Here is a 26,984-nt window from a genome sequence, read left to right as displayed (position 1 = left end):
GCGGCATAGAGTTGAATTTAAGTCTTAAGTGTCAAGCTTGACCTGATCCTGTACGTAAGTTAGAAATCGGATTCGTATTCGAACCTCTGCCAAAGCCAAGTGTCTGCAATTCAATCTTATTCTCTATTTTGATCACTTTGTATGTAAATAAAGTTCGTAGATATAACCATACAAAGGAGACAATACAGGTACACAATATTTTTTTTTTACAGGAATGCACCTTATTCTGCAATGGGTATCATACGTTCTTCCACTCACAAAGTCGACTGAGTCTATGCGATCTATGCTTCAGCGAGGTTGGTCCATACATGTACCAACTGTTTATTCCGGCTTCATCTCAACGGGACTGTGGATAGCCATATATTTAACAACCAGTATATTGCTAATTAAGTTTAAGAAAGGGTGATTTTAAACACAACGTTTAAAATCACCACAATTAAATATTCCTGTATTTATGCTCGCCAATATAATAACGTAGTGTTACGCATCCCACTTCTGATTGTGTCTTTTATAATGTTTTGGGTATTTGTTATTTTAGCAAAACTGGTTTATGGAAATTTGTCAACTTTGGTTTTATTGTATGTTCCTGATGGTAGCATGGTAGTCTTATCTTGTCATTGTCTGTCTTTTGTTGTCATTTTTCATTTGATTAATTAGTAATATTAATTTAATTACTTATTGAGATGTGGAAATGTTTGTCTTGCCAACTTAAGTGTCAATGAATAAAAGAAACGTTAAGAAAATAATAATAATGGTAGGTGTATTTGAGTAAATGTTATAGCTGACTTAGAAAAGCTTTTTCTCTGTAATCTGGTTTAATTCTACCGCCTTTTAAAGCAAATTGCCGCGATTGTCAGCGTGTTTTTCGCCTTAGCGTAGTTTAAATGAGCAAGATGTATTTTTTTGTACGCGATTTTATATGTTACGTACATATTCGAATTATTATATTTGTATTTTTTGTATTACGTAGAGTGGTATGTTATTTAATAAACTTGAATAAATATTGTGTAAAATATAATAAGAGACCGACGTGAAAAAAAAAGGGACTCGAATTTTTTTTACCATTGGCAACTGACGCAGAGAAAATAACGATTGAGAAGTCTAAGTTAACTTTTATGCGTACTATTTTTGGATTAGAATGAATCGTAGTTCAAATTTTTATTAAAATTTGGTACGTTTTATACATAATATTTTTTTGTCACATTGTCTTTAATAATGCATATTATGTTCTGGAATTATTGTTATTGTAGTTAGTTAACGAGATTTTACACCATCTCAAAAATTGGATTGTGAGGACGCGTTCCCATTATGTCGTGATGACAGTTACTCGTGCAGTTTAAAGTGTTGTGGCTTGGAGGTATATTATATTTTAATGAAGTTGTTCGCATATAGTACAACACGATTAACTGTCGTTCCCGGCTTTTTAAGAGGGAGCAGAGGAAAAATTCCTAATCTTCGATTTGATTTTAGAGGGGTATATCCACTTTAAAGTTAAAAATAAAGTATTGTATGAGTAACTACACGGTATATTCAAGCTTAGACATTAATCAGAAACATAAAACTTTAAAGTTTCCTCGATAGATAAAAATCACGAAATGACCTCTAATTTTCACATTTTTTCGATTTATCCTCGAAATGCTACAAGTTATTACGACAAAAATTAGATAATTAATTATATTTGTGCATGATCGATAAGTGTCACTACGGATTTTTTTAATCCCTTTAATTTCAGAGTTATTTCGCTAAAACGGATTTGGTACTTTTAATGCGCAAAATTCAACATCTCTTGTCGCATGTCACGTGAACTTCAGGCATATATTTGTTTCACAAATTTGGACGGAGCCAACGTCAAAACTTTTTTGGCATGAGAGCTCTTAACGTCATGTCGATAGACTGTCGTGACAATGAGAAGAGAACAACAGTCTTCCGACGATAAATACAAAGTCGCAATAAAAATGTGACGACAGATAATCGTAGTTTCAAATTATTATGTCGTGCAAACGACAAGGTGGCTGCCTTGAATCGATAAATTGTCATCACGATCTAGTGGGAACAGTTAGACACGACAGTCGTTCAACGATAAAGTAACGTCCAAGACACAGTCACGACAGATAGTCGTGATATGGGAACAGGCTAGGCGCGACAGTCGTCCAACGATAAATAAAACGTTACGACATAACGGGAACGCGCCCTTAGGCATTCGTAACATTTCGAGTTAACTACCTTAGTTATTCGTTTTTTGGCTTTTATAAAGATACTGGGTGCTTCAAAACTTGAAAGAATTACACAAACAGCGAGGTGCTGAAATTTTTGGTATGAAAGTCAGGCTCAATTTACATTGCCGCGGAACGAAATAGAAGCGAATTTTTGTAACGAAATTGTACATAGTATTATGAATTTTATATCAGTTGTGTAACGTACAAACTATAATCTGTCTTTTTTGAAGAGGGACTAAAATGACATTTGTAGGGTTGCCAGTTTTCATAAAATTTTAAATAGTTTTGTAGTTGTTGTCGATAGTTTTATAGATATATTGTAAAAGAAGATAAAATTTTGCCAAAAATGACTGAATTGGGAATGTTACGATGTTCTAATGATTACTAATTTCGTTTTTGCCTTCTTTCTTTATTCTTATTTTGACAGTTGACCTACTATAGAGATCAATTTTTATTTATATAAATACATTTTAACAAGAATAGCCGGATTTGATTATTTATATTGAATTAAATTGAAAAACTTTAAAATATGTCTCCTCCCGGTATTTTTCATAAACATAGTTCTAAATACAATGTATGTATGTATGAACTTACAAAAAATTACAATTCAAATGAACTGGAGCTCAGTAATTGAATGAATAATGCGTCAAACCTCGATTTCGGATATTTATTTCATAAGTGTGACCAATATGATAGTCGATAGAATAATTTTATCGACTGCAATCACTAGCTGCTCTCAAGAGGGGAACACTTTTGCACAATGAACCGTCATTTTACTATAGATACAATACGGAAGTTGCGGGAATTCCAATAGGGCTAGCACGATTATGCAAGAAAAACAGTATATTAGATACGAGCCAAAAACTTAACGCGCCACGTCTTCCAGAGAACTCGCATAATCTCATGAGGGCTAGCATAAAGCGCGAGATACTTTATTCTCGCATGGAGATCTATTTGGTGCGTTATATATTTGACATAAGTTCATTGTGATATGGATAAAAAGAAAACGCTTCCATTCTGTTATGCAGCAATGTAATTTGAACCTTAAGGCGTTTTTCTGTCAAGGTACAAAATAACAATGCAATTTTATCTTCTTATCTTCAATCTTGTATATTTTGATGTCCTTTAGTTTTATGGTACATTATAGTTTTAGAGGTTTTGCTCAATACAGTTATGAAATATTGTGATAGTATGTATAAGTTTAATGAAATTAAAAACAATATAGACAAAAAAAATAGTTTTTCATTTAAAAAATATATTAAAATAATTTTAAAAGGTGCGACAACCCTCTGAACTGATCAAAAAGCGTAGAATGCGCACTCAACTCGTCAAGACTTAAAGGTTTTATGGTCGTTCCAATACACACCCAAAGACAGAGGCATAAGAGTCAGATAGTCGAAGGTTACATCTAGCTGCGTTGTTGTGAAAGTTCTGCTCTGCAATTCTGGCGTGTGGGTTGACCGAAACCTGAAATTTTAACATGAATAAAAAATCAGTAGCTAAATAACAAGTAGGTGTTCTAAATGCACATAAATTGTTATAAAACGGTCATTCTCGGATTAGTACTAGGCTCAGATACTGCATTTTTCCGTCATTCTCGGACTAGTGTTCATTACCTAATTTCCGTGGCAACTTTTATTATTTAAATATTCAAGTATATTATCGTGTAATAATTAAATTATATTTCACGATACAATACTAGAATATTAAATAATATTGCACTATAAGACAATAGAATACTTAAATAATACAATTGCTATGGAAATTAGTTACTTAGTGAACACTAATCCGAGAATGGCCGATAAATACAGTGGCAGCTCCACTGTATTTATCGGTAAGGATAGTTCGCTAACAGTTGGTACGTATGCAATTGTGTGCAGTTGTCAAAGTTTTCTTCCGGCTGCATTCACAGTCGTTAATGCATGCGTTAATGATATATGCACATTGTAATATTATATTTTCATGACCTCAATTGCCAACGGTTTGCGCTGTGGGCATTGGACGAAGAGGGTTCGATTCCTGTTGATGACCAATTTGGGAAATGAACGTTTCTAAATTGTTTCTGGTCTGGATGTTCGGGGTAGTGCCCTGGAGTGAATTCCGTTCCTCTAGTACTCATGGTACAAGGAAGTTTAAGAAGTTGTCTGCTTATTATGCGAAGCTGGTGCGTGTTTGTCTGGCGTATTATGTTGTACCAAATTGTACTTACTCTAAAGAAACTTCCGTTTTACTGTTGAAATGCAGATCTGCTGTTCACACCTTTGTCAGCAGAGATTATTTGTAAATACAAATCCTTAATTAAAAGCTGTTTTCATGCGGATTCACAACCTGTTAGTATACCTTTAAAGTGTAGTCTCCAGGTAAAACATCAGTAACATCCACCCACTGGCAATCCAGGTTATACTGGTACACATCAGAACAGTTGACGGAAACACCTGAAAATATGGTATAAATCAAAATCACCTCGAACTTTGCTATTATTACTAATATAATAGAATGCGTTTATTTGCCAGAATACAGTAATTATACAGATCTTAAGTAAAATTAGTTATATTGTATTCAACCTGCAGGCAGATGCGCAAATATTAATGGATTTTTTATCTTTCGTCTTTATAGTTTTAAATTAATGTACAGTCGGTGCCCTCACTTGGGTATTTACTATTTGTATAGCACGTAGTACAAAAAGCGGATACTTACTTAAGTGAGGGCACCGACCCTACAAAATAAATTCTAAGTATTCTTTATTATTATAGAAGCAATGTGTCAAAAGCCATTTTGTCTAATTGTTTGTTGTAATTTAAAAGCATGTCCTTGTAACAATTTAATTTAACTTGGTAATTTACTGAAAATAATAACGTGCACACACTCATAGCCCTGCACTATATTATCCTGTATCGCGGGTGTGATGGACACACACAGAGACAACCTCAAATTACACCCAAACTCACGAGAGAAATAAATGTAGGCCATACAAAATTTCTCCCGGCCCGGTAAATGAACCCGGGACCTCTTGCGAAACGTTGAGTTACTTAAAATATGTTTAATACGTGATTAAGGGTTGTATTCCAGAACTGTACTCAATGCTGAAGTCAGGATTTGAGCAGACTTGAGTATGATTTTAAGCACTGGAAATATGACCCTAATGGCAAGGACTTGAGTATGATTTTTAGTGCTTTAAATTATACTCAAGTCCTGACTTGAGCATTGAGTAAAGTTCTGGAATACGACTCTGAGTCCCGAATTAAAAATCAAATAATATACAGGGTGTAAATTTGAGACGGGGCAGCAAGGCCAGCTACTTTAATCGTTGTAGTTACAGGATAATGGTTCTATAGGTCCCTACAAAATGTGTGGTAAAAAGTTTTTTGCAATACTCTTATCTCAGTTGGTCCCATAGAGACTATTGATCCTTACCAGAGACCGGATCGAAAGGCATAAAAAAAAGTTTTGTAAAAATTGCCTTTTATCTGGCTGACCGTACCATTTTTTCAAAATCTGTGAATGCCAATCAAAATATCTTCAAAATTCATGAATAGTCTTCTAGAACCGTTTTCCTGTAATTATAACGATTAAGGTAGCTGGCCTTGCTGCCCCGTCTCAAATTTACAATCTGTATAGTCGATGATTTCAACTTGTTGTGTAATAAAATACAATTAATATGGTTCTCTTTTTACTTTTTACTTTCAAAATATTTAACAGGACAATCCTGAAGCCATCTGTAAGTCAAGATTTGTACCACAATACGTTGACGATATTACTTTCGCGTGTTACTGTAAAGACTACCATTTTTAGAAGTGCATGAGCAGTGGTGGCACAAGAGTGAATGATCTCTTGACATGCTTAATGGCAGTTAATGTAAGAGCAAATATTTCAGTAATATTAAATAATTAGAATATTTCACAGTTTTGTATAACAATTTGTGTAGCACCCTTAGCAGTCACAAAAATAATATTATTGATACAAAGATTGAACAAACTAGTATCTGTTGCCTCAACGTGGCTTTTCAGCAAACACGGTTCTAAGGATTTTTTCTTTGTATTTCTTCAATACTATATTAATAATAATAACAAACTAGAGGAGTATTAAAAAACTAGATAAATATTGTTGGAGCGATGATCCACAGTTAGTGCGCCTACGTTTTTTTAATAGCAAATAAACATAAAGCAACTTTAGATTATTTTTTGTCAAAAACTAGCTTGTTACTCGGCATTACATTTTGTTCCTTTTTTTATTTTATAAGTCTCTTTTTATTTGGAACTTCCTGAAATTCTCAACATGGTCCTTCAAGCCGGATAGAAGAAGAGCACGGAAATAATTTTCTTGTGTGTGGAAATTAGTGGAGAATTAAGAACAACATATCGCGCATATTCTGAGACCAAGGGCATTCAGGTACGAAAGGACGAAAAGTGGCCAAGACTGGAAAAGTAATTTAATTAATGGCTTTTAAATAGTGAAACGAATTATTGTGCAAACATGTTGATACGAAGATCATAGTTTGTGCGCCTGACGTTTCTTTAATAGCAAAGAATCATAACGCACTTTTAGATTTTATTTTTATTTTACTAAACTCTTTTTATTTAGCTCTTCTTGAAATTCCCAACAAATACCTGCCATGGTAGTAAAACGGCACGATGTTGAAAAAAAAAAGTTCATAAAAATAATTAAAACTTTCTGTACAACAATTTTGCGCACAGTCTCTAGCGACAATCGATTTTGACTCATAGTAGAGGTACTGGGCGTTGCGCCTTTCCGCGTTGTTACCTATTTGTCATAAACGAAATTACGCGTGCGTAAATATAACCTTATTTTGTAGCTTTTCGAATGTGTTTTTTCCGTAAAATGTCACGCAATTACAAATTAAAGTAAATTGTACACAAAAACCCATCTCCCACGTTCGAGTGTACGTGAAACATTAAATAGATTAAAAGACATTTGCTGAATTCTAATTCAGTATTAAAATGTTACCAATGTATCATAAAAAGAGTTAAGTATAGACGACACGTTGAGAATTTGAAAAGAGCTATGAAAGAAATAACATTTGGTATATTCAGTAGGTATCGTACTTGTTGTATTCGCTCAGACATTCTTTGAAACTGTAAGTACCTCTACCTCTATTTAAACGTGACCCTTTCGCGCACATAGACCATTGAACAAAAGCAATAACAATTGATGAACTGAGCCGAGTGCTCTATGTGACGTAATTTATTATATACATCCTTAACCTTACCGAACATATTAATTGTTGCATATATTTGAGTGTACCACAGGGGACTATTTTGAGTTCCAAACATTTCATGATTTATTAGATTTCTTAACCCCTCTTATGTATATGGAAGGCAATTTGTAACCGAATCGCCATCGAGTCCGGGCTACTAATAGAAGCAAATGGGGCACTGAATCATAGCGAGTTTGACGCTATATCAGTCTAGATTAATGATAGTTGCCATCAAAATATTATTTGTATGTACATACACTTGTCGAAGAGATTGATGAATGCCAATTCTACTCTATTTACGTTTCTGAGTTTCCATTGAGCTACGAGACAAGTTTTGTTGAATTGTCCAATATTATTATTACAGTGACGGGACGAAATAGGCGTGCCCCTGTTCCCGTAGTATGCCGCCTCAATAAGGCTATTATATCCACATTTAGCTCTCAAATTCAAGTGATCAGCCGGCATTTTAAAATTTTATCACAATAGTCAACACGGCGAGCACCGTGACGTCGCATTTTTATGTCATCGCGACCAATGTATAAAACACTCAATGTTTAATGTGTATACTCACACTTCCTTGTGTATATTTAATGGAAACAATACAATTTTGTAAGGAAAAATATTAACTGTTTACCTCTCGTGGGATCGGTGAACATTCACTATGACGGTGATTTGCTTAGCTATGAAATATTTATGGTTTATTTGATTTTGAATACAAATTTGATCTTTTTTCTTGCCGATTGTTGCATCAGACATTACAGTAAAGGAATGGTATGCGGGGAGGCACATATATATATATATATATATATATAATATATAGCAGTGCCGCCCGCGTCACAGAGCAGAACGCTTCTCAGATTGTCCGTCTATTTTTCAGCAGCGGTGTAATAAGGCCTAAAAATTAATACAATAATAAAAAATATCCCACCTTGGTCTCCATAATTCTTGCAATTAAACTTTTTCTCGACTCCTGGTAAACAGGTGTTGTCTTCCAAGCAAAAAGATGCTTTATGTCCTTCAGCTATTCTGTGACCCGTCGAATTAAGTACATTGAATGTCGCGAATACTTCCATGCTGTGGTAATGCCTGAAAAAGATCACTATGTATTATACCATGCGTAAGTTTTTACACATTTTTATAATCGGGTTATAATATTCTATTATTATCTGTTATAAACCTCCGTGTATAGTAAAAATGCAGTTTGGATTTAACGTAAAATTTAATAAATGACTTATTGTTTATTATTTCACAAACACAGTATACTGAAACGCGTGTGTGTAGAGTCCCATCAAAGTCAATATGCGACAGCTCTCTGTCCTACGCCTCGGGAGACTTGCACGGAGAGATAAAGCGATACCTTACTACTTTTTCACGCAAAAAAAGGATAAATAATCTATTTCAGTTTAGAAAACATAAATATACATTACGCATGCGTATAGTTGACATTTCCCATTAACACCTCTTAAAAAATTAAATTCTAATTTACAGCGTAAAAACACAGGTTATTTTATTTCCATTGTTTTCGTCATATATTTTTTTCGTAATAAATTCAACAGAGCTGGTTATTGAAGTTTTTACTCTTTTTATTTTTCCTGAAATGTTAGTGTTGATAAAACACGTTTATTCGGCGAAGCCGTCGAATGACGACGCCTTGACAGTGGAGTATTCATTAATATCGCAGATTCGGCTTCTGTTAATAACGGTGAAGAGATGATTGACGAACACAAACAAATATTTGAAAACACTAATAAGCTGAAGTTAGTTAAAAAATTTTTGTTTTTCAAAATAAAATCGTAGCGCGGGCAGCACTGCGCGGTTTGCATATAAATTCCACTGAATCAACTGTGACATGGTTGTAAATTTTGTACGGATTATAGGAATTGTTGCAAGGTTTTTAGGGTGTCATTCTTAACATCAATAAAAACGATTTTTGAAATATAGGACTGCTCTGAAAACATTAAAATAATCGCCTAAAACTTTTACGTCACCAATAGCTCTCCAGAATAAAAGTTTTATTATAACAGGTTCGAGTATGGATGATTGATTAATGCATTGCGCCCTTTGACATTGTAGGTCACAATGTATTATAAACGAGCCTGGGGAATATTTACGATAAAGGAGAAAGTAGTTACAAAGACCAAATAAAAGAGAAGGTAAACATGGGGTCGCTTGGTGGGCCTTAGTTAGAGACAATTCGCATCCTTGCTGTAATAAGGCCGCATTTACAATTTTTTTTTTATTCAAATGCAAGTGTGTGTTGACCTCTATATCACCTGATGAAAAGTGACGACGAGGTCGATGATGAAGCATGCACCCTAAATAATGTCTATTCACTCTCGCCTTGAAATGGTCCAAGTTATAACGTTCAGGGAACAAGTCTGCAGGCAGGGAATTTCACTCCATAGCCGTTTGCCATATAAATGACGACTTGTTGGGAGAGACGTTTAAAGATTTTACGAACTAAATTAGTCGATAAGCATTATTTAGGTGTACTCCATCGTCACTTTCCGTCAGATGAGATGGAGGTCATTTGACCTTGGCGCACTTTTCTTTTTTTTAAAAGACATTTTCTAAAATTTCACACACATAATTTGTTTCGTGTAGTGCGTATTATTTACGCCTTACATGTGATAAAAACACTTTTGACATATGATCACATTATGGTTTTATTATAATATCAAAGGTAGGAATGCAATTTCTTAAAATTCTTTGTTAAAAAGACCTATGAAATTTTACTGTAAACTTAAGTAGTACTATTTATATTTGCGGTTGAGTGTGCAAGGTAGTCCTAGGGACGGCATAAGGCAGAGAAAAATATATTAATAAGGACGGCTCTGCATCGACAATATTCTTAAATAGAAGAATAAATAAGGTTCTATATACATAAATGTCAAACGTTTCAGGATGATGTTCCTCCTCTTAACTTTAGGACTATAACATATATTTTTATTTAAATTTATACCTATGTTAATGGAAATATATAATGATAACCCTAATACTATTAAAAAATCGGAAAAAAGAATGGTCTTCTAAAAACAGTTGCAGGATTTATTGATTAAAAAAAGCTATTAACTACGTTCAAGCTTGCAATGTATGTCAATTGTAAGTCTAACTTTGCTACACTCTGACAGGGTATCACATGTATATTATACCAAATGCAGTTGTAAGTTTAATCTGTGTCATTTGATATATGGGTATGTGAAATGCAAATAAATGAATATGAATATAGTTTCTTACATATGACATAAATGCCACTGCCATAAGTGCTTCGGCAAATAGGGCCGGAACTCGTCGTTGCCAATATTGAGGGACGTCGCTGTGAACCGAAGGAGACGTCGTGTTTCGTGCTGCCATCCTGGGTTGGTTTTTTGGATCTATAGACAGTCGGATAAAATATGAATGGCGAAGTATTGAATAACATGGTTCCATGGGCTTGTCTAAAAAAATATTTTCCGACTTATTAGTAAGTATTGAAATAATTTTTATGTCACCTTTTATCTAATTTACATATAAATTCTCCCACCGCTTATTTAATCCAGACTTCAATAAGAAGAACTTATTACATCGAAAGTTTATTTCATTTAATACCATTATATCGATAATATCATATTTCTCACATTTTATAACATACGGCAATAAACGCGATGAAATCGATTTATTACTGGTTATTTTTCAATAAAGATTATGTCGCTACAAGGGAGATGTAATATAGCACACGTCATCCCACGTGACTATGGTGATCGCAAACAGCGCAGTCCTGGGCATAATAGACAGGTACCTAATTGGTATTTAATAAGGCCCGTCGTACCCTCTCTTTTCTCTTTTGTTTTGTTTTTTGCGTTTGTTTTTATGTGCAATACAGAGTATTTGTTTTGTATTGTAGATATGATTTTATGATATCAAGTGACGGGACAAACAAGTCGTGCGCTTGCTGGTGATGCCACTCAGAGCTTTAAATCGCAAAGATCACAGTAGACCTCCTTGTGAAAAAGTTTCCTATTCAAGATTTAATACTATTTAAGGTTTTAATGTTGTGAAAGCAAGAGTGTTCCTCTGGAACATGTGTTAGTAACCTAACCTAACCAAGAACTGCTATGACCCAGAAAATAATGTTAAAAAATCTCTAGCTCCAAAGATACGAGTAAGTACTCGTACAGGTGAGCGTTAGTTCAGTGATGGAATCGTTTAAATAACTGATGATCAAACAGCCTTTGTGCTTGCTGTTAGGCATCTTCTATATTGAAAAAATTCGCTATAAGAAGCGAGCATTTATTAAAAACTGTGAAACAAATTCGAGGATCACTTCGCTCGCCTATTAGTAACATATTTAGTAGCAGTAGCGCTCCTTGTGAAAGAGTTCGTCCAGGGAAGTACTGCCACCTTAACTATTTCTGTCGCCAAGCAGTAATGTGAACTTTACCGCCTTCCGGTTAGGAACGGTAAGGGTGCTGTTGATATTACAGGCAGACGAGACTTACGTATTTATTATTACAGTATTTGATGCGAGCACTATTGCGTTTAGGTTTTGAAGGGTACGGGTGCTGGTGAAATTACAGGCACATAGGACTTGTCAAATTATGTTATATATAACATATAATAAAAAGCAATATCGCTCTGGAAACGAAGGATGGTTTGGGGTAGATAGAGACAATTAATAAACTAAAATTACACTCTTTTTTTATTTCAACCTCTTAAAAGTATACATCAATTTAGATATTAAGATTAAGATTTTTATTTGATAATAATATGAGAAAATAAGACAAGAACTAACAAAGATGATTTACATTGTAAACCTTATTTTCTCACTGCAGCAACTGATTGATTGATTGGCAACAGTCCAATGGGGGTCTGGTACGACCCAGTAGTTATATACCTTGTTGTTTAAAATTTAAATAACTGGTAAAAGAAAGAATTCATAAATTCTATCCACACTTAATAATCTGTGCATTTATATTCACATTCTTTGTACTTTTAATAGCGAAATGTTCCGCGATAGTTAAAAGGCTGCGAAAGCTAACACGTAGAGATTAGATTAATAAGTCGTATTATAAGTAGTACTTGTTGATGTGGTATATAGATATGTCTCAGGGTGACGGGCGCAGTGGCTATGCTCCTCAGATCTTTGTGATTTAAAGCACTGAGTGATACTGCAACTGTTATGGACAGGCGTGTCACTTACCACCAGGTCAGTGGTTTTTAAGAATTGGAAGAATTGGAAGCTTTTAAGATTAATTTAGCGGCCCGCAATTCAAAATAGTTTTAAAACGCTGCAGTATGGCAAGTAGTAGAGTTATGCTGGAAAGATTCAGACAAAAGTCTGTCTACACAATGTCGGTCCTTGCCGAGACATATCAATCGCCTTTAGTCGGACGATATTGATTAATTCTATTGTAAACAAATCTGGTTCAATCAGAACCCCACGCAGTAGCCATGTTGGTGATTGTTCGAAGAATCGAAAGGAATTAGCTTCAAAGTGGTGGATTAACACCTAATACACTCTGTTGAGGATAGCTATAAAATTAGGCTCAGCTTTCATTCGTTGTTCGGTTTTCTTAAACGTACACTCAAATATGAAAAAAGAGCTATAATACAGATTTTAAGGCTGCGGTTTTTCACTAAATGGTTATAACTAATTGCACGTTTCTGAACACTATTTTTGTCATATTGCTCGTCGACAAATAGAGAACCTTGACAAACTGGTTGGGGTGGGTAAGATGGAAGGAAAGAGACTCCACGGTCGATTATCTAGTAGATGGAGTGACCTAGTGACCTGACTGTACCTCGCTACAGCAACTACCCTGAGAGAAGCCGAAAACAGAACCAGATGGAAGGAAATCGTCCATAAAGTCTCGAACACATTTCGGGGACACGAACTTTACCAATTAAGAATACGACTAAAGAAGAAGAACACTGAATATTTCTTTACTTTTCCAATATTTCGAGACGGCTACAAGAGCTATGGTTACGATTTGACTGGTCACAAGTAATAAAAATGGAAGCAAATTAATTTGTTACTCCGCGAACCCAGTGAAGGTTAAATCGCGCAAAATAGCTGTGCTTGTGTTGAATATTTTTTCATGCAGTTAATTTTCCCACCACCCTAACTAACTAACCCTAACCATAGGGTTATTTATAGAAATAACACACAAGCACAACTACAGTCACAAACCACCACCAAAAATATACCCGACACGTGTTTTGCATCTCCATGAGCATCACCAGGGGTTGTTGATTGCTCAACTTGACTTGTTGTCTATTGATTGCTCAGGGGTTTGCACAATTTAACCATCACTGGGTTCGCGGATTAGGAAATTAATTTATTAACATGGACTTCGGCGAAGTAATGCCTGGACCTATTAATTGGTCATAAGTAATCGAGATGAAGGTACTCGTCGACAGCGAAAGAGGGTAGACAGACATGTCTATTCTCAAACTCTCATCTGCCGCTAGCCAGTCAACCCGTTATCATGGAGCGAGTAGTCATGCCAATAGTAATCATAACATGTAAGTAGTGATAATCAATAGCTTATGATCAAGATAAAATAAATCAGTCGGTAGACTGGTTACATACCCTATGGTTATTTATTGGCAAAAAACGGAGCACAGAAATATTCACAGAGACTACGACGTAAGTAAATACTTAAAACAAGAACTATAATGTCCACTTGCACTAAACTTAAGTATGTCTTAAACCAATGCTTAAATTGATAAGACACTCTTAACACAATGTATTACGAGTGTCTTTTGCATTGCAATTATTGGTTTAAGACGTACCTAGGTTTAGTGCAAGTGGACATAAGACTATTTATATATCGAACCGGCATTCGCATTGGGGCGCGCGGGGGTGAAGGTCCTCAGGAGGAAATCATGATTCAGACGGAAATTACCGGAACTCGTTAGCTATTACCATATTGGGTCATTTAAAATTGTGAGAAATGCGAGCTATGTTGAGTGGGTGCGCTATTATTATTATTACATTAAAAAACTAATTGATGATGTCACTTGGGAACGGGTGGTGGCCGCGATATTGGGTCGGACGTTTATGAGTACGCTTCGGGTGCACTAGATGTGGTTGACACGCTATAAGCTGTAATTTTGAAAACGATGACCAAAAAGGATGTTACTGTGACGAATGGTACGGTGCGGGACGTTAAGTTTAACCATGCTATTACCCAATGTATACCCATTTATTGGTTAATACGATACCTCATAAGCAGATTTGCTAAGGCAGTTCTCCTCCATAGCGCACGTGAGCTGGTACATGGGAGCATCTTGAAGATGCGCTGTACGTTCGATCACTATGGTATCTAACTGCAGGTCTGCCAACTTCCGGGTACAGACTACAGACGCTACATAACCTGGAATAAGAAATAATATTGGTACAGACATAAGAGCACATCAAGGTTGACACTAAGATTTGAATTGACCTCTATGCGGTTTCCGATAAGAATTTTTCCAGAAGCTTATCTAAAATCCAAAGTATCAAGATTGATGTGCTCTTGACTGTACGTACTTACTTAGCATGGGTACAAAGATAAAAGCAACGACTTCAATCTATAGACAACAACTACATGTTCCAAACAAAACACTTATCAATAATGTTTTGTTTTAGTGTTGAATTTCGTCAAAAACTCTCCTTGATATCCTGTAGAATATTCATAGGCAAGTGACTTTACGGCGGTGTTCAAGGCTCTGTAGTCTGTAGCAGGGGATGGTCCGGTTTATTGGATTTCACCCATTTTGTCTTAGGTAACCGATTTCAATAAAATTTATCAAATGAATATAATTCCACAAACTTTTGAGGTCGGATTTTTTAATAAAACAGTTATAATTATATTTGTACGCAGTGGCGGATTTGCTCTAAGGCCACCCTACGCCCGGGCCTGGGGCGGCCAGATTTTAGGGGCGGCTAATCGTGACAAAAAATTCACTGATAACAAGAAATAACTCAAAGTACCTAAATATTTTAAAGGCTAACGCACTTTATGGCGGGCCGCACTGCACCGCATCGTATAACAATAATCTTCCTAGATCACTTTCGTACATTTTCTTTATAAAATGCAGATATGTCTAAAGTAGGTATATGAGTGCTGAGAAAGGGGCGGCACTGACTACATGGCCTGGGGCGTAGGGCGGCCAAGACTGCAAATCCGCCACTGTTTGTACGCAACTGATGTTTATTGTAATGGATTATTAAGACTAGGAAACTTTTAGCTATTTTTGAGTGATTAAGTTGTTTTCATACCCGTTTTTGAGTTAATTGCAAACTAAGTCGTTTATGTGGTTCAACGCTCTCATAAATCCATATTTTATTTGCAAACGGTCCAGAAATTAATCCATAAATAAACAAAGCATTATAAATCTTTTATATAAATAACTAAAGCAACAAAATTTAATTTCGCTGATACCAATTTCTATGCGACTTATTTCATTGGCATCTTGTAAGGGGTGGATGCCCTTTCGGTATTATTGAAAATAGATGACGGATCTTTGACGAAATTATGCCCATTGTACTTTTAAGATTTGGCTATTTTCGTATATAATTTGGTAGTATCTTTATTATTAATATTATAGGTTTGCAATTGTTCACAATCTCCGACCGATAGAATACGACGATATGTATATACAACGACGATATGATACGCGGTTGCCTAAAACATGTCTTTTTCTTGAAAGTATTTAAATTAGTAGCAGTAGAGCTCCTTTGGAATAGAGTTCGTCCATAGAAGTACTGGAAACATACGTATTTTATAATAATATTTACTTAAATAACTATTTTTAATCATTAAAAAGCAAATATATATAAATAAGTAAAAAATGCTATATATAAAAATAAATAATACTTAAATACATGCTCATAAAATATTTCACCTCAATATATTTTATCTATTACCAATTATTAAAAATGCCTCCCTCTCATTTGCTGTGCCCGACAGGGTCCATACATGATCTATTATATTATATTATGTACTTTGTAACACCTTGTAAACATATGGAAAAGCAATAAAGATTGAGTATTGAGTATTTCGGCTGCAAAGCTGTTGTTGAGTGTTACTGAGTTCGGGTTTCTAAAGGATGCTGGTAAAACTGCAGGCCTAAGGGACTTGTCAACTTTGTTTCTGAATGACGGGCGTAGTGGTTAGTGCTACTCAGATCTTTGCGATTAAAGCTCTCCTCTTGATTCCGTGACCGAGCGGTTACAATGCTACTCTGCTACGCAGATATCCCGGGTTCGATTCCTGGGCCGGTAGGAATATTTGTATGGCATACATTTATTTTTCTCATGCAACTGTTATGGGGGTTTCTCACCGCGTATCGCTTATCACCGTCGTGACGGTAGTGTTATTGAATTTGGTTATGTTATAAAAACAATGTGTCAACAAGGTCAAGCTGAAAATCAGTACCACAAAATCAGTAACAGTACAGTATTGTTATATGTTATGTTTTGTATTATTGTGTGTGGTAAATAAATGGGTTGGTTTGGTTCACTAGATCACTTATTATCATAAAAAATGTTTTAAATTAAACTTCAACTCCTGAATTTAAAATCACGTTTCTTATATTAATTTTGCAGCCAGATGTTATGTTATTATAAATATACTTAAAGTTCAATGTCCAGCAAACTCAATAAATACAACAAAAATAGGGTAAAAAATATTGCTCTCTTTATGGCTTCGCCGTAACTTGGGTGAAAAAAGGGATTGGTCTAAACGTGAATACTGTATGTAGTATGCAAATCGCGCCCTTGATGTAATGATGATACATCTGGAGAAGACAACTTTTCAGAAAAGAGGTTTAAGGATTCTACAAACGAAATTAGTTGATAACTTTTTATGCTTGAATAGGAGAGTTATAAAATTTCAAATGTACTTATTACTTGTGTCATGTAGTTCGTATTATTTTCATGATTTTCACGTGATAAAAGATTTTCAGTTTTGACGTATGATCTCGTGTGATTTTATTGTACCAAGGATACGAAACAAATGATAAACCATACACAGTTTGGTATTGGCTGTACTGTAGTTTGATATTTGGCGCCTTCTAATTGAAGGGCTTCAGCGCTGCATTTTATTAATTTTCATACAATATCTAATCTGTGGTCGTGCGCGTGACGCAACTGTGGCGCTGCATCTGTGCTTTTAAGGAGAGGTATTTTAACGCGAACCTACATTTTAGGGGGTGAGGTGTGGGTGGCCGCCCTTAGCGTCCCGCGCTTTGAAAATTAATATGAATAAAATAAGAACAGGCGGAGAAAAATTGACACAGAACCGACGTCGACAAGCGCTCGATGGCGACTGACGGGGCAGCGCGAGGTGCGGCGTAGGGATGCACATTACGATTCAAGGGTATACGATCTAGAGATTTTTGTATCGATTCATTTCAATGCGATTTTCAAATAAATCGATGCAACATTAAGTCTAATCGAATCTTATAGATCGTATTCATAATTTAAACAAAATAGCCTTTTTCTGAACCCCTATTTTATATTGACCTACAAGAAAAGCAGTTTGGAAAGATGTAAGTACAATAAGTCTACAATATTTGGCGGTTTTTTGCCACTTCTGTTTTCTGTTTTTCGTAATACCATTTAATAGTAAATACCTCAACCATTTCATCTAGCAAAACAGTTTTTCTTACAGTTACAGTGCCACTCAGAGCTTTAATCGCATAGATCTGAGGGGCACTGCCACTGCGCCCGTCACCTTGAAATATAAGTTGACAAGTAGCACGTGCCTGTAATTTAACTTATATCCCTTATTCTAGATAGTATGAAAATGAGTGAAGCCGAGGCGGTAGTACTATACAGAAATCTATAACCATATTATTCTGCTCCTCATTATACCTAAACAATACCTACTTAATACACATTGAAAAAAGATAAATCTCTCAGATCTATATTAATATGAAATAAAATCAAAGTCACGGCTCATGGGATCTGTATCCCGAAACGTTGGTATGTTTGATAAACCAAACATACGTGATTTAGATCTGAAAAAATAGTTTCGTTTCTGTCATATTTGTCGAGACAAATAAAAACCGTTTATCCAATTTTAGGGAAACTCATGTCCAACGACTTGTAAAGCTGCGCTTGCCAGATGGGATGTCGAACCACAGATTACTTAATAGTTATTATATAACAGATACATCACTGTCATACAAAATCGAAAATACCTACGCTATAATAGCCTACTAAATCTGATTAATGACACTAGGCGCTCACTACGAGGAAAAAGGAACATAAGCACGCGTTCAGAGAGGTGAAAATAACGTTGCTCGCCGTGTGCATTTGTGCGGAGCCGAATGCTCATAAATGAAAGACTTGTATGAGCGCTTGTGCCGACGTCGGTACTCTCAGCGGTACGCACTTATCGCGTAACCTTGGGCGAGTGACGGAGCCCTTGAATATCTTAGACATAGGCTCGTGGAAGACCATAACTTAAGGCGCTACAAATTCCCTTACAATTTACTTTTCAAATCCCATGACAAATATAGAAAATTCCAATACATTTATTTTTTAGTGATACACAATTTATAAGAATGCATTTTGAATCATTTCAATCAATCACGTTCAACAAGTATAGTTCGAAAAATAAAAAACTAATGAAAATTTTATAAGCAATGTCCTTGTTATCTATTTTTGACTTCAGTGTCCAATATTTATTTAGTATTTGATGCAAGCACTATTGCGTTTCGGTTTTATAGGGTAAGGGTACTGGTGAAATTACAGGCATATAGGACTTGTCAACTTATGTCTCAGGGTGACGGGCGCAGTAGCGGTGTCTCTCAGATATTTGTAACTTTAAAGCTCTGAGTGTCACTGCACCTGTTATGGACAGGAGTGTCACTTGCCACGAAGCGCACGACTTGTTCGTCTCGTCGTATCACAATGTCATTCATCTTCAGACTCTGAATACGCTTTTGGAATTAAACCACTAAACACTCTAAATTTTCCGCGTGCTCTCAATTATCAGAGACATCGTTGTACTTGTTGTGAATTACTGAGTAGCATTGTGTTTAATATACCTACGTGTTCCATGAGATACTAACATGATGTTGCAGTTCCGCTGGCGAGGACTAAGTATAGACAAAATAGTTTTCAGTATAGGGCTTGCAAGAGTTTGAACGATGTGTTGAGCAGGAGTGACTTGATATTGACATATTCAATTCTAATTCGAACTCATTAAAGCGTAAACTTGTGGACGCGTTTGTTTAATGGGCGATCATTTCATGGCGCAGGTATTGGGATATATGTGATTTACATTGCGTACATGCATGCATATGGATATATGTGTGTATATATATAAGTATATATCGAGTGTATTTGTTACGTAATAATTTTATTTGCTGTGACCACTTTCTAAGTGCTCATTGTTTAGTCATTATGTTATTATAAGCGAAAACCTTTAATCGGCCGTAATGTATTTGTTGATGTTTTTAATTTATTGTTAAGCTGTTCGTTTTCCACGATTTGCCTTGCCAATTTAGGTTCGGGCACTTGAAAACACGTTTATGACTTCTGTTAATTGTTTCGTGTCTGTTTCTAGCTTATTTCTGTAGAATTCACATGTACAGGTTTAATAACGAAGTAACGGGAAATTCTGAATTTTTCGATTTCGACTAATCGTTTTACGCGTTCCGACAGATTCAATTTCGGCCGCAAACTTTTTAAATTGAATCGAGCCTGAAGTTCATCATTCATCATCATTGTTGTTTTATTCGGGAATGTTCATTTGATTTTAGGTTTGCCTTATAACGAGTGTGTCTGTAATATGACATAATGTCTTAGTTTTCATTGTAGGCTTTATTATCCTTAACAGGTAGTCTTGTTACGTGATCTACCAGGCTTAGTGATATAGCAAAATTGCATGCCTCTCTTCCAGTATGATCAGTTCTCTGAGGAGAGAGTAGCCCTCGCCGTGGTGGGCAGCTCCCCATCTATTTTTAGCAAGCTATATTATATATATATATATTACTATCTTTGCGGCCGCAAGGAAGACCGTATGAGACAATTTAGTCTCGTGGCGCTTTAAGTCCTTGTAACCTTAACCGAAAACTAAAAACACAAAAGCCAGAAGGCCATTGAAGACCATTAGGATTCATGAGCGCGCCGTAAACTGTACTACCGCGGTGCGCCACAAAAATGAAAAATACATTGTGTATTTATCCAATCATCATATACAATCATCTATGTAATATTTATAACAAATTATAAATATTACATAGATTGCCTATAAATTGAATTATACTATATAAAAGTATAGACTTGTCAACTTATGTCTAGCAGCGATGCATTGATGCGCGATTGCATCGACACTAACGCGCGATTGCATCAATCATGATCAATGCTTATAAATCCCAAGAGCAGCAGTGCAATCGCGCGTTTGTATCGATGCAGTAGCCCGCTTGCATCGATGCTAAAAGTCGCCATGAGTAAACACTCCAAGAGTGACGGGTGCTGTGGCAGTGCCTCTCAAATCTTTGTGGTTTATATAGTTATAATTAATGACGTTTCAGGATTTGGAATTTTGAACTATTCAAGTGGTCTAATCAAAATAATATCTTGTACCGATCGTTAAACTTTAAGTACATGTAGGTAACCCAACTTTGTTAATTAATTAATCATTTATAATCCACAACAGGATTAAGACTTACCCAATCCTATTTAGTAAATTTACAACCATTATAATACTGTTAAGACGATATTCGGGATTATTGCAAGTATTCCGACTTGACTGAATATGTCAAAGACGAAGACTATTTGAACAATGCCTGGTGATATTAATATATTTCTAATTCAATGTTGGGGTTTAAACCACAGTTTAAACACTAATGATTTGTCAAAAACTTAAATGTAAAGCAAAGAAAGAGAGAGAAGATATTTATTTACTTATGACTCATGACGTCACAGAAGAAAAAGTAGGCGCGTTTGCGCACTGCATCAAGTTCGTATTCGTTCCGAATTCGAGACTTTTCTAGAAGAATCTCTTCTAGAATTTTCTAGAAGAGATTCTAGAAAATTCGGACCCACTTCGGATGTCGCTTGTGCACTAAGTCCAATTCGAATTCGAGAAAATGCGAATATCGCTTGTACACCTAGAGATGAAATGATAGCTGTGAGATTTCGGACCATCATTTCTCGGATTCGGAACTGGGGGTCTACTTTCGATCTCCGTCTGACATCCGTCCAAAACAATTACTGCCAAATAAGCAATACTTGACCAAATGAAAACACGCGTGATGCGAATGAAGCTTCATACTTGATACTTGTCTTTTAATTTTGTCGAATATTACTTATTTCACAGTAATTGCTTCGGAAGGATGTCCGACGGAGATCGAGAGTAGACCCTCTGATACAAATCGGACGCAATGCGCAAAAGCTTTAACAGTTTGAAAGAATAATTAAAAGAAAAGAAAATAACAAACAACGACAGCATAAAAACAAGGATATAAATAGAATATACATTTATAAAAAGAATAAAACAACAGTAATTTTAACGACCATCCTGTCAAAAGTTTGACAGCTACACTAAGCCGGAAGGACAGAACATCTAAGCTACCGGGCTGTTTTTCGCCTGCCCTGTTACCCAGTTAGGAGAAAAATAATAAAGAAACAACTGCAATTATGATTATAGAAAATGCTTGTCTTTTGGTTACGAAAATACGGCTATGAGCACCAAGAATACGTTGATTAAAATATGTCGCACCTTTAGAATGATAGAGACCGAACATAAAAATTCAACTTTTCGGGAATACGCAAAATAAGTTTTGAAGTGATGAAATTTTCAGATTACTTAATTTAAAACTCTTGAAGTACTAAAGAACTTATTACTTCCAGCGAAAGAACTTATTAGTTTTAGCAGTAGGCTTCTTGTGAAAGAGTTCATCCAGGGAAGTACTGCCGCCTCATCTACTTCTGCCGCCATGCGGTAGGTAATGTTAGCATTACTGCGTTCCGGTTTTAAAAGGTGCTGGTGAGATTACAGGCACATGGAACTTGTCAACTTATGTCTCAGGGTGATTGGCGGGGTGGCAACGTTCTTCAGATCTTTGTCATTTCTAAACTCTGAGTGGCACTGCAACTGTTATGGACAGGCGTGTAGCTTGTCATCAGACGCACGATTTGTTCGTCCCGTTACTTGATATTATATAAAAAAAGAAAAACAGAAAATAATGATGAAACATTCAGCTTTATATCCAAAAACTTATTTTATACATTATTTTAATATTTAACAATTAAATAATTGAATTTACAATAATCTCAGTACAGAGTACTAAAAAAATCGACCTCAGAAGTACGTGGAATTACATCTATTTGCTGTTTTATTGAAATATCCTTACACTTACCACTATACAGGACTTGACACTGGAGATAATAAAAATCGGTTCTCACTACTCAAAGAATATTGAGAGAAAAACGCCTTGAATTGGAGAAATAGCAAAATCAATCATTAAAATAATTGCTCCTTAAGAAAATTTAGGCGCTTCTTATAAAAATGAAGCTTCATGCGTGAACAGTCACCCTTAGAGGTGGATGATTTCCTTCAAAATGAAATGGGACCACTATGGAAGTACCCCCTTTCCAACAAAAAAAAGAATCATGAAAATCGGTTCACAAATACCGGAGTTATCGCGTAACATACATACAAAAAAAACATACAGTCGAATTGAGAACCACATCCTTTTTTGAAGTCGGTTAAAAACTGATCCATATAAGGTCATTTTTATACTGAACTTTTTTGTTGTCATTTGACCTGACAAGAATTAAAAATTTCATTTTCACGAGCTAAACAAGATGTTATGACCTTATCAAGGTTAGGCCGTATTAATTGTGATAAGACAGTCCTGTAAGTAATAAAGTAAGTCGTGTTTGTAAAAATTTCAGAAATCGGCTCAATTACTTATCCGTCACATTTTCACCAACAGTGGTTGTCTTTGTAGGTTTTTTTTTTGAGATAAAGATTCAGTATTAAATACAGCAGTTACGTACCGAGACGGGAGTGGAATTTCAAACACAATAAAGAGACTGTTGGCGAGACGCTTGCCTAGCAATTAAGAGGGAGACTGAAGAAATAGAGAATCCTTTGGGATTTTTGGGAAAATATTTTATGTAGCGACTGACAACAATGAATAACAAAAACATAACGTCAAAAAGAATACAAAATTTAAAGGCATAAAAAATATCAAAAGGAATGTCCTCGCGCACAGGGATTCATATAGAGTCTATGCCATTTGAACCTTAATGAGTCAGCTCCAAATAAGCAACCTTCTGAATAATATTTTAATTAGAAAACCATCGCTACACTCAGACATAATAATGTTAACTGAACTAAGGAATAACTGACGTATTTAAGTCCAATTTTCGACATGTTTCGAACCAGTTCGTGGTCCTTATTCATGAGATTCCGCGGCGGTGACTCGACGGATTCTGCGCGCCAAAAGCCTGGCAACTCGAACTTTTTTTTTATAAAACCAAGGGACATATGTTGACAAGTCACATGTGCCTGTAACTCCACCGGGACTCTTACCCTTCAAAACCGGAACACAGTAAGGACTGACGTTACTGCTAGGCGCTAAAAATAGGAAAGGTGGTAGTATTTCCCTGGACGAACTCTTTCACAAGGAGCTCTACTGCTACTAAAAATCCGATTTATTAAAGACATAGTTACGCAGGATCGTACATTACACTAACAACGTCACTTTCTTGAGTCTCATTCAAACTAACTGCTGCCGTGGTACCTAACACTTATCATTATGATTTATGTTTTTTAAAGTCGGTTCATGATATGTATTCTTTTTTATTTTTTAAATTAGGTCGCTTTCATTGTAAAGGTGGAATGTACTAAACATTACTTCATATAATTAAATTTTTATTGAATTAATATTCAATTATTTTTTGTGAAATTACCCCACAAGTTTGTTATAATTATTAATACAAATATCGAACACTCAGAAAAAACACTCAGAAAAAATTCCTTCGATCCGTTCGGATTCGAACCGACGTCTTCTTGCATACCGTGCCAGACGCTATACCAACTAAGCCACGGAACGAACCAACGGACCTCACGAATTTCTCTACGTGCTTGCGTCGTGTCTTTGTATTTGGTTTTTCAACGACTTTTTAGTCGTAGCGCCATCTATGAGAAATCTTTGACAGATTTATCACCCAGTTAGTACCTTTACAGCTACCAGTCCTGGCGAGAGATGTCGCTATTCACTGTATTAATTAAATTTTTATTGAATTAATATTCAATTATTTTTTGTGAAATTACTCCACTAGTTTGTTATAATTATTAATACAACGATCGATCGAACGAAGATTACTTCATATACATAATGATGAAGGAAAAAATACAAGAAAAATCATTGTGTTGCACATAGTTCAAAAAACTTTTGAAAACGCGAAATTCCTAACAAGGCTGGATAGAATGTATTTAGTGATCTACAATACTTTTCCTGAGTAACAAGGCACAATAATGTAAAAAGTGCCACTTACCAACTTCACTACGGCATTTAACATTTCCCAAATCCTCGTGCTGGCATTGGAATAGATTGGTTTCATTGCCTTGGCAGTGTACACCGCTGAGTACAATCCTGTATAGCCAGAAATTAAATAGGTAAGAAAACAATTTTAGTTATTAGTAAGGATTCCGCTCAAAAAGCTGAGTGTATCTTTATAAATTAAAACAGAACAACAATATTTTTTATACGTGTGACGCACTATAAGTTTCCAGAACGAATAAGAAAAAAATACTTATAAATGGTCAGAAATGAATTTATTGTTTCTTAAAATAGTGTTAATGCACTTTTTCATACGAATGAACCAATTTTGAAAACATTTATGCCACTCCTCCAGATAATCTCTGGAACATATTTTTCATACTTTCGACAGCCTCTTCAGGTGATGAAAATCATTGACCGCGAACTGTAAGAACCAGTTCGCGGTTAATGATTTTCATCTATTTTTGGAAATAAATAACAGTCACAAGGTGCCTGCTCGGGACTGCACGCGGTATGGCTCATAAGGTCAACGTTGTTCACCTTCAAAAATTCATTTGTCAGGCTGGTCGTGTGAGAACTGGCATTATCGTGGTGCAAGATGATACGCCATTTACGGTTATTTTTACGGAGTTTGTCAATAACTTCCGGCAAACAAATGGTCGTGTACCAATAGTATTCACGGTAAAACGATTCTCCAAAGCCACGCCACACGTAGCCACGTGTTTTATTCAGTTTTATTAAAAAAAGAAGCAATCATCCGGTTAGAGGCACTTTGCCCGCGCGCCAATTTGCTGGTTTCGGCTTGTCACGAAAGACCCATGCACTCGATTGCTGCTTTGTTTTAGGATCATAACTATAAATCCATGGTTCGTCACCAACAGGCGACGTAACAACTATGTCACACAGCAAATTTGACGCCCTTTCGTTGAATCTGGTAAGCATGGCATTGCACCAAGTGACGTGATCCGTTTTTTGACCCTCAGTCAATTTGTGCGGGATCCACCGAGAGCACAGCTTTTTCACACCCAAATGTTTGTGTAGTATTGATTGTATTTGACTCATGCCTATGCTTAAAGATGCCCGAATCTCATGGTATGTCACATGCCTGTCTGTTTTGATCATACGGCGCACAGCATCGATGTTTTTGTTGTTCACAGCAGTGGACGGGCGACCATCACGAAATTCGTCACTGAGATTCACACGACCGCGTTTGAATTCTACAAACCAGCTATAAATAGTCGTCTTGCATGGTGCTTCATCGCCAAAAGCAGTTTGAAGCCGAGTGAAGCTCCGCTGAGTTGTTAAATTACACTTAAAGTTGTAGAAAATTATATTACAAAAATTTTCACGAGTTAAATCCACGGTGATGTAGACAACCGACTCCTAAAATGACGTCACATTGTAAAAACAAGTAACAGTTAGATGAGACAAACTGTATTCTACAGTCAAAGAGTTCCATTTTCAAATGTTGTAATTACTTTTTAAATATTGTTTATGTAAGTGGCCAGTTCCAGAAACTTATAGTGCGCCCTATGTATAAGAAAAAACCGATCTCAAAATTACGGGGAATTCATTGACCTGTGGAATTATATCAATTTATTGAAATCGGTTACCGGAAAGTGCGCGAAAACGGATTATCCCCGTTAGTTTGCTACCGTTAGAGGTGGAATATTTTCTTCAAATTTAGGTAAATGGGACCAATACTAAGGTATACTCTTTCCGATAAAAAAAAGAATCATTAAAATCGGTACACAAATAAGTCAAATTAAGTTAAGAGTTATCGGGTAACATACATATAAAAATACAGTCGAATTGACCTCCATTTTTTTTGAAATTTATTAAAAAGTACGGAGAAAAAAACTAGGATAAATTTTAGTACTAGTCATTGATTATCATAATGATTTTCATTCTATTTTTGTGAAATTATTAGTTGAATCAGTGACTTACAAATAAAGTTGAATAGTCCAAATTTACTCAGGTTAAAGGAATTTCTCTCTGTGTTCGATCTTTATAATAGGGGTTAAAGTATGAAATTGCCGATTTGTACTGAAAAT

The 26,984-nt window shown here is 35.6% G+C and overlaps 2 protein-coding genes across 2 annotated transcripts in view; one reads left to right on the top strand and one right to left on the bottom strand.

Moving 5' to 3' along the window:
• The window catches only part of LOC113232653 (ABC transporter G family member 20), a 178,719-nt gene extending 177,482 nt beyond the window's left edge, over window positions 1-1,237 (top strand). Inside the window, exon 19 of the mRNA XM_026467431.1 lies at window positions 213-1,237. Within this exon, the coding sequence (XP_026323216.1) occupies window positions 213-406 (194 nt within the window). The 3' untranslated portion in view covers window positions 407-1,237. The remainder of the gene's footprint in view (window positions 1-212) is intronic.
• A 2,133-nt stretch (window positions 1,238-3,370) lies between these two features.
• Window positions 3,371-26,984, bottom strand: part of LOC113232496 (lysyl oxidase homolog 2) — a 33,980-nt gene continuing 10,366 nt past the window's right edge. The window contains exons 6-11 of the mRNA XM_026467243.1: window positions 24,926-25,023; window positions 14,638-14,789; window positions 10,669-10,805; window positions 8,360-8,517; window positions 4,557-4,651; window positions 3,371-3,683 (exon numbers count right to left, since the gene is read on the bottom strand). Coding sequence (XP_026323028.1) covers window positions 3,561-3,683; window positions 4,557-4,651; window positions 8,360-8,517; window positions 10,669-10,805; window positions 14,638-14,789; window positions 24,926-25,023 — 763 coding nt within the window. The 3' untranslated portion in view covers window positions 3,371-3,560. The remainder of the gene's footprint in view (window positions 3,684-4,556; window positions 4,652-8,359; window positions 8,518-10,668; window positions 10,806-14,637; window positions 14,790-24,925; window positions 25,024-26,984) is intronic.

The sequence above is a fragment of the Hyposmocoma kahamanoa genome, unplaced genomic scaffold (assembly GCF_003589595.1).
Source record: "Hyposmocoma kahamanoa isolate Upper Pololo Valley unplaced genomic scaffold, ASM358959v1 76, whole genome shotgun sequence".
Classification (NCBI taxonomy): Eukaryota; Metazoa; Arthropoda; class Insecta; order Lepidoptera; family Cosmopterigidae; genus Hyposmocoma; species Hyposmocoma kahamanoa.
This window is presented reverse-complemented; position numbering and strand designations above follow the sequence as displayed.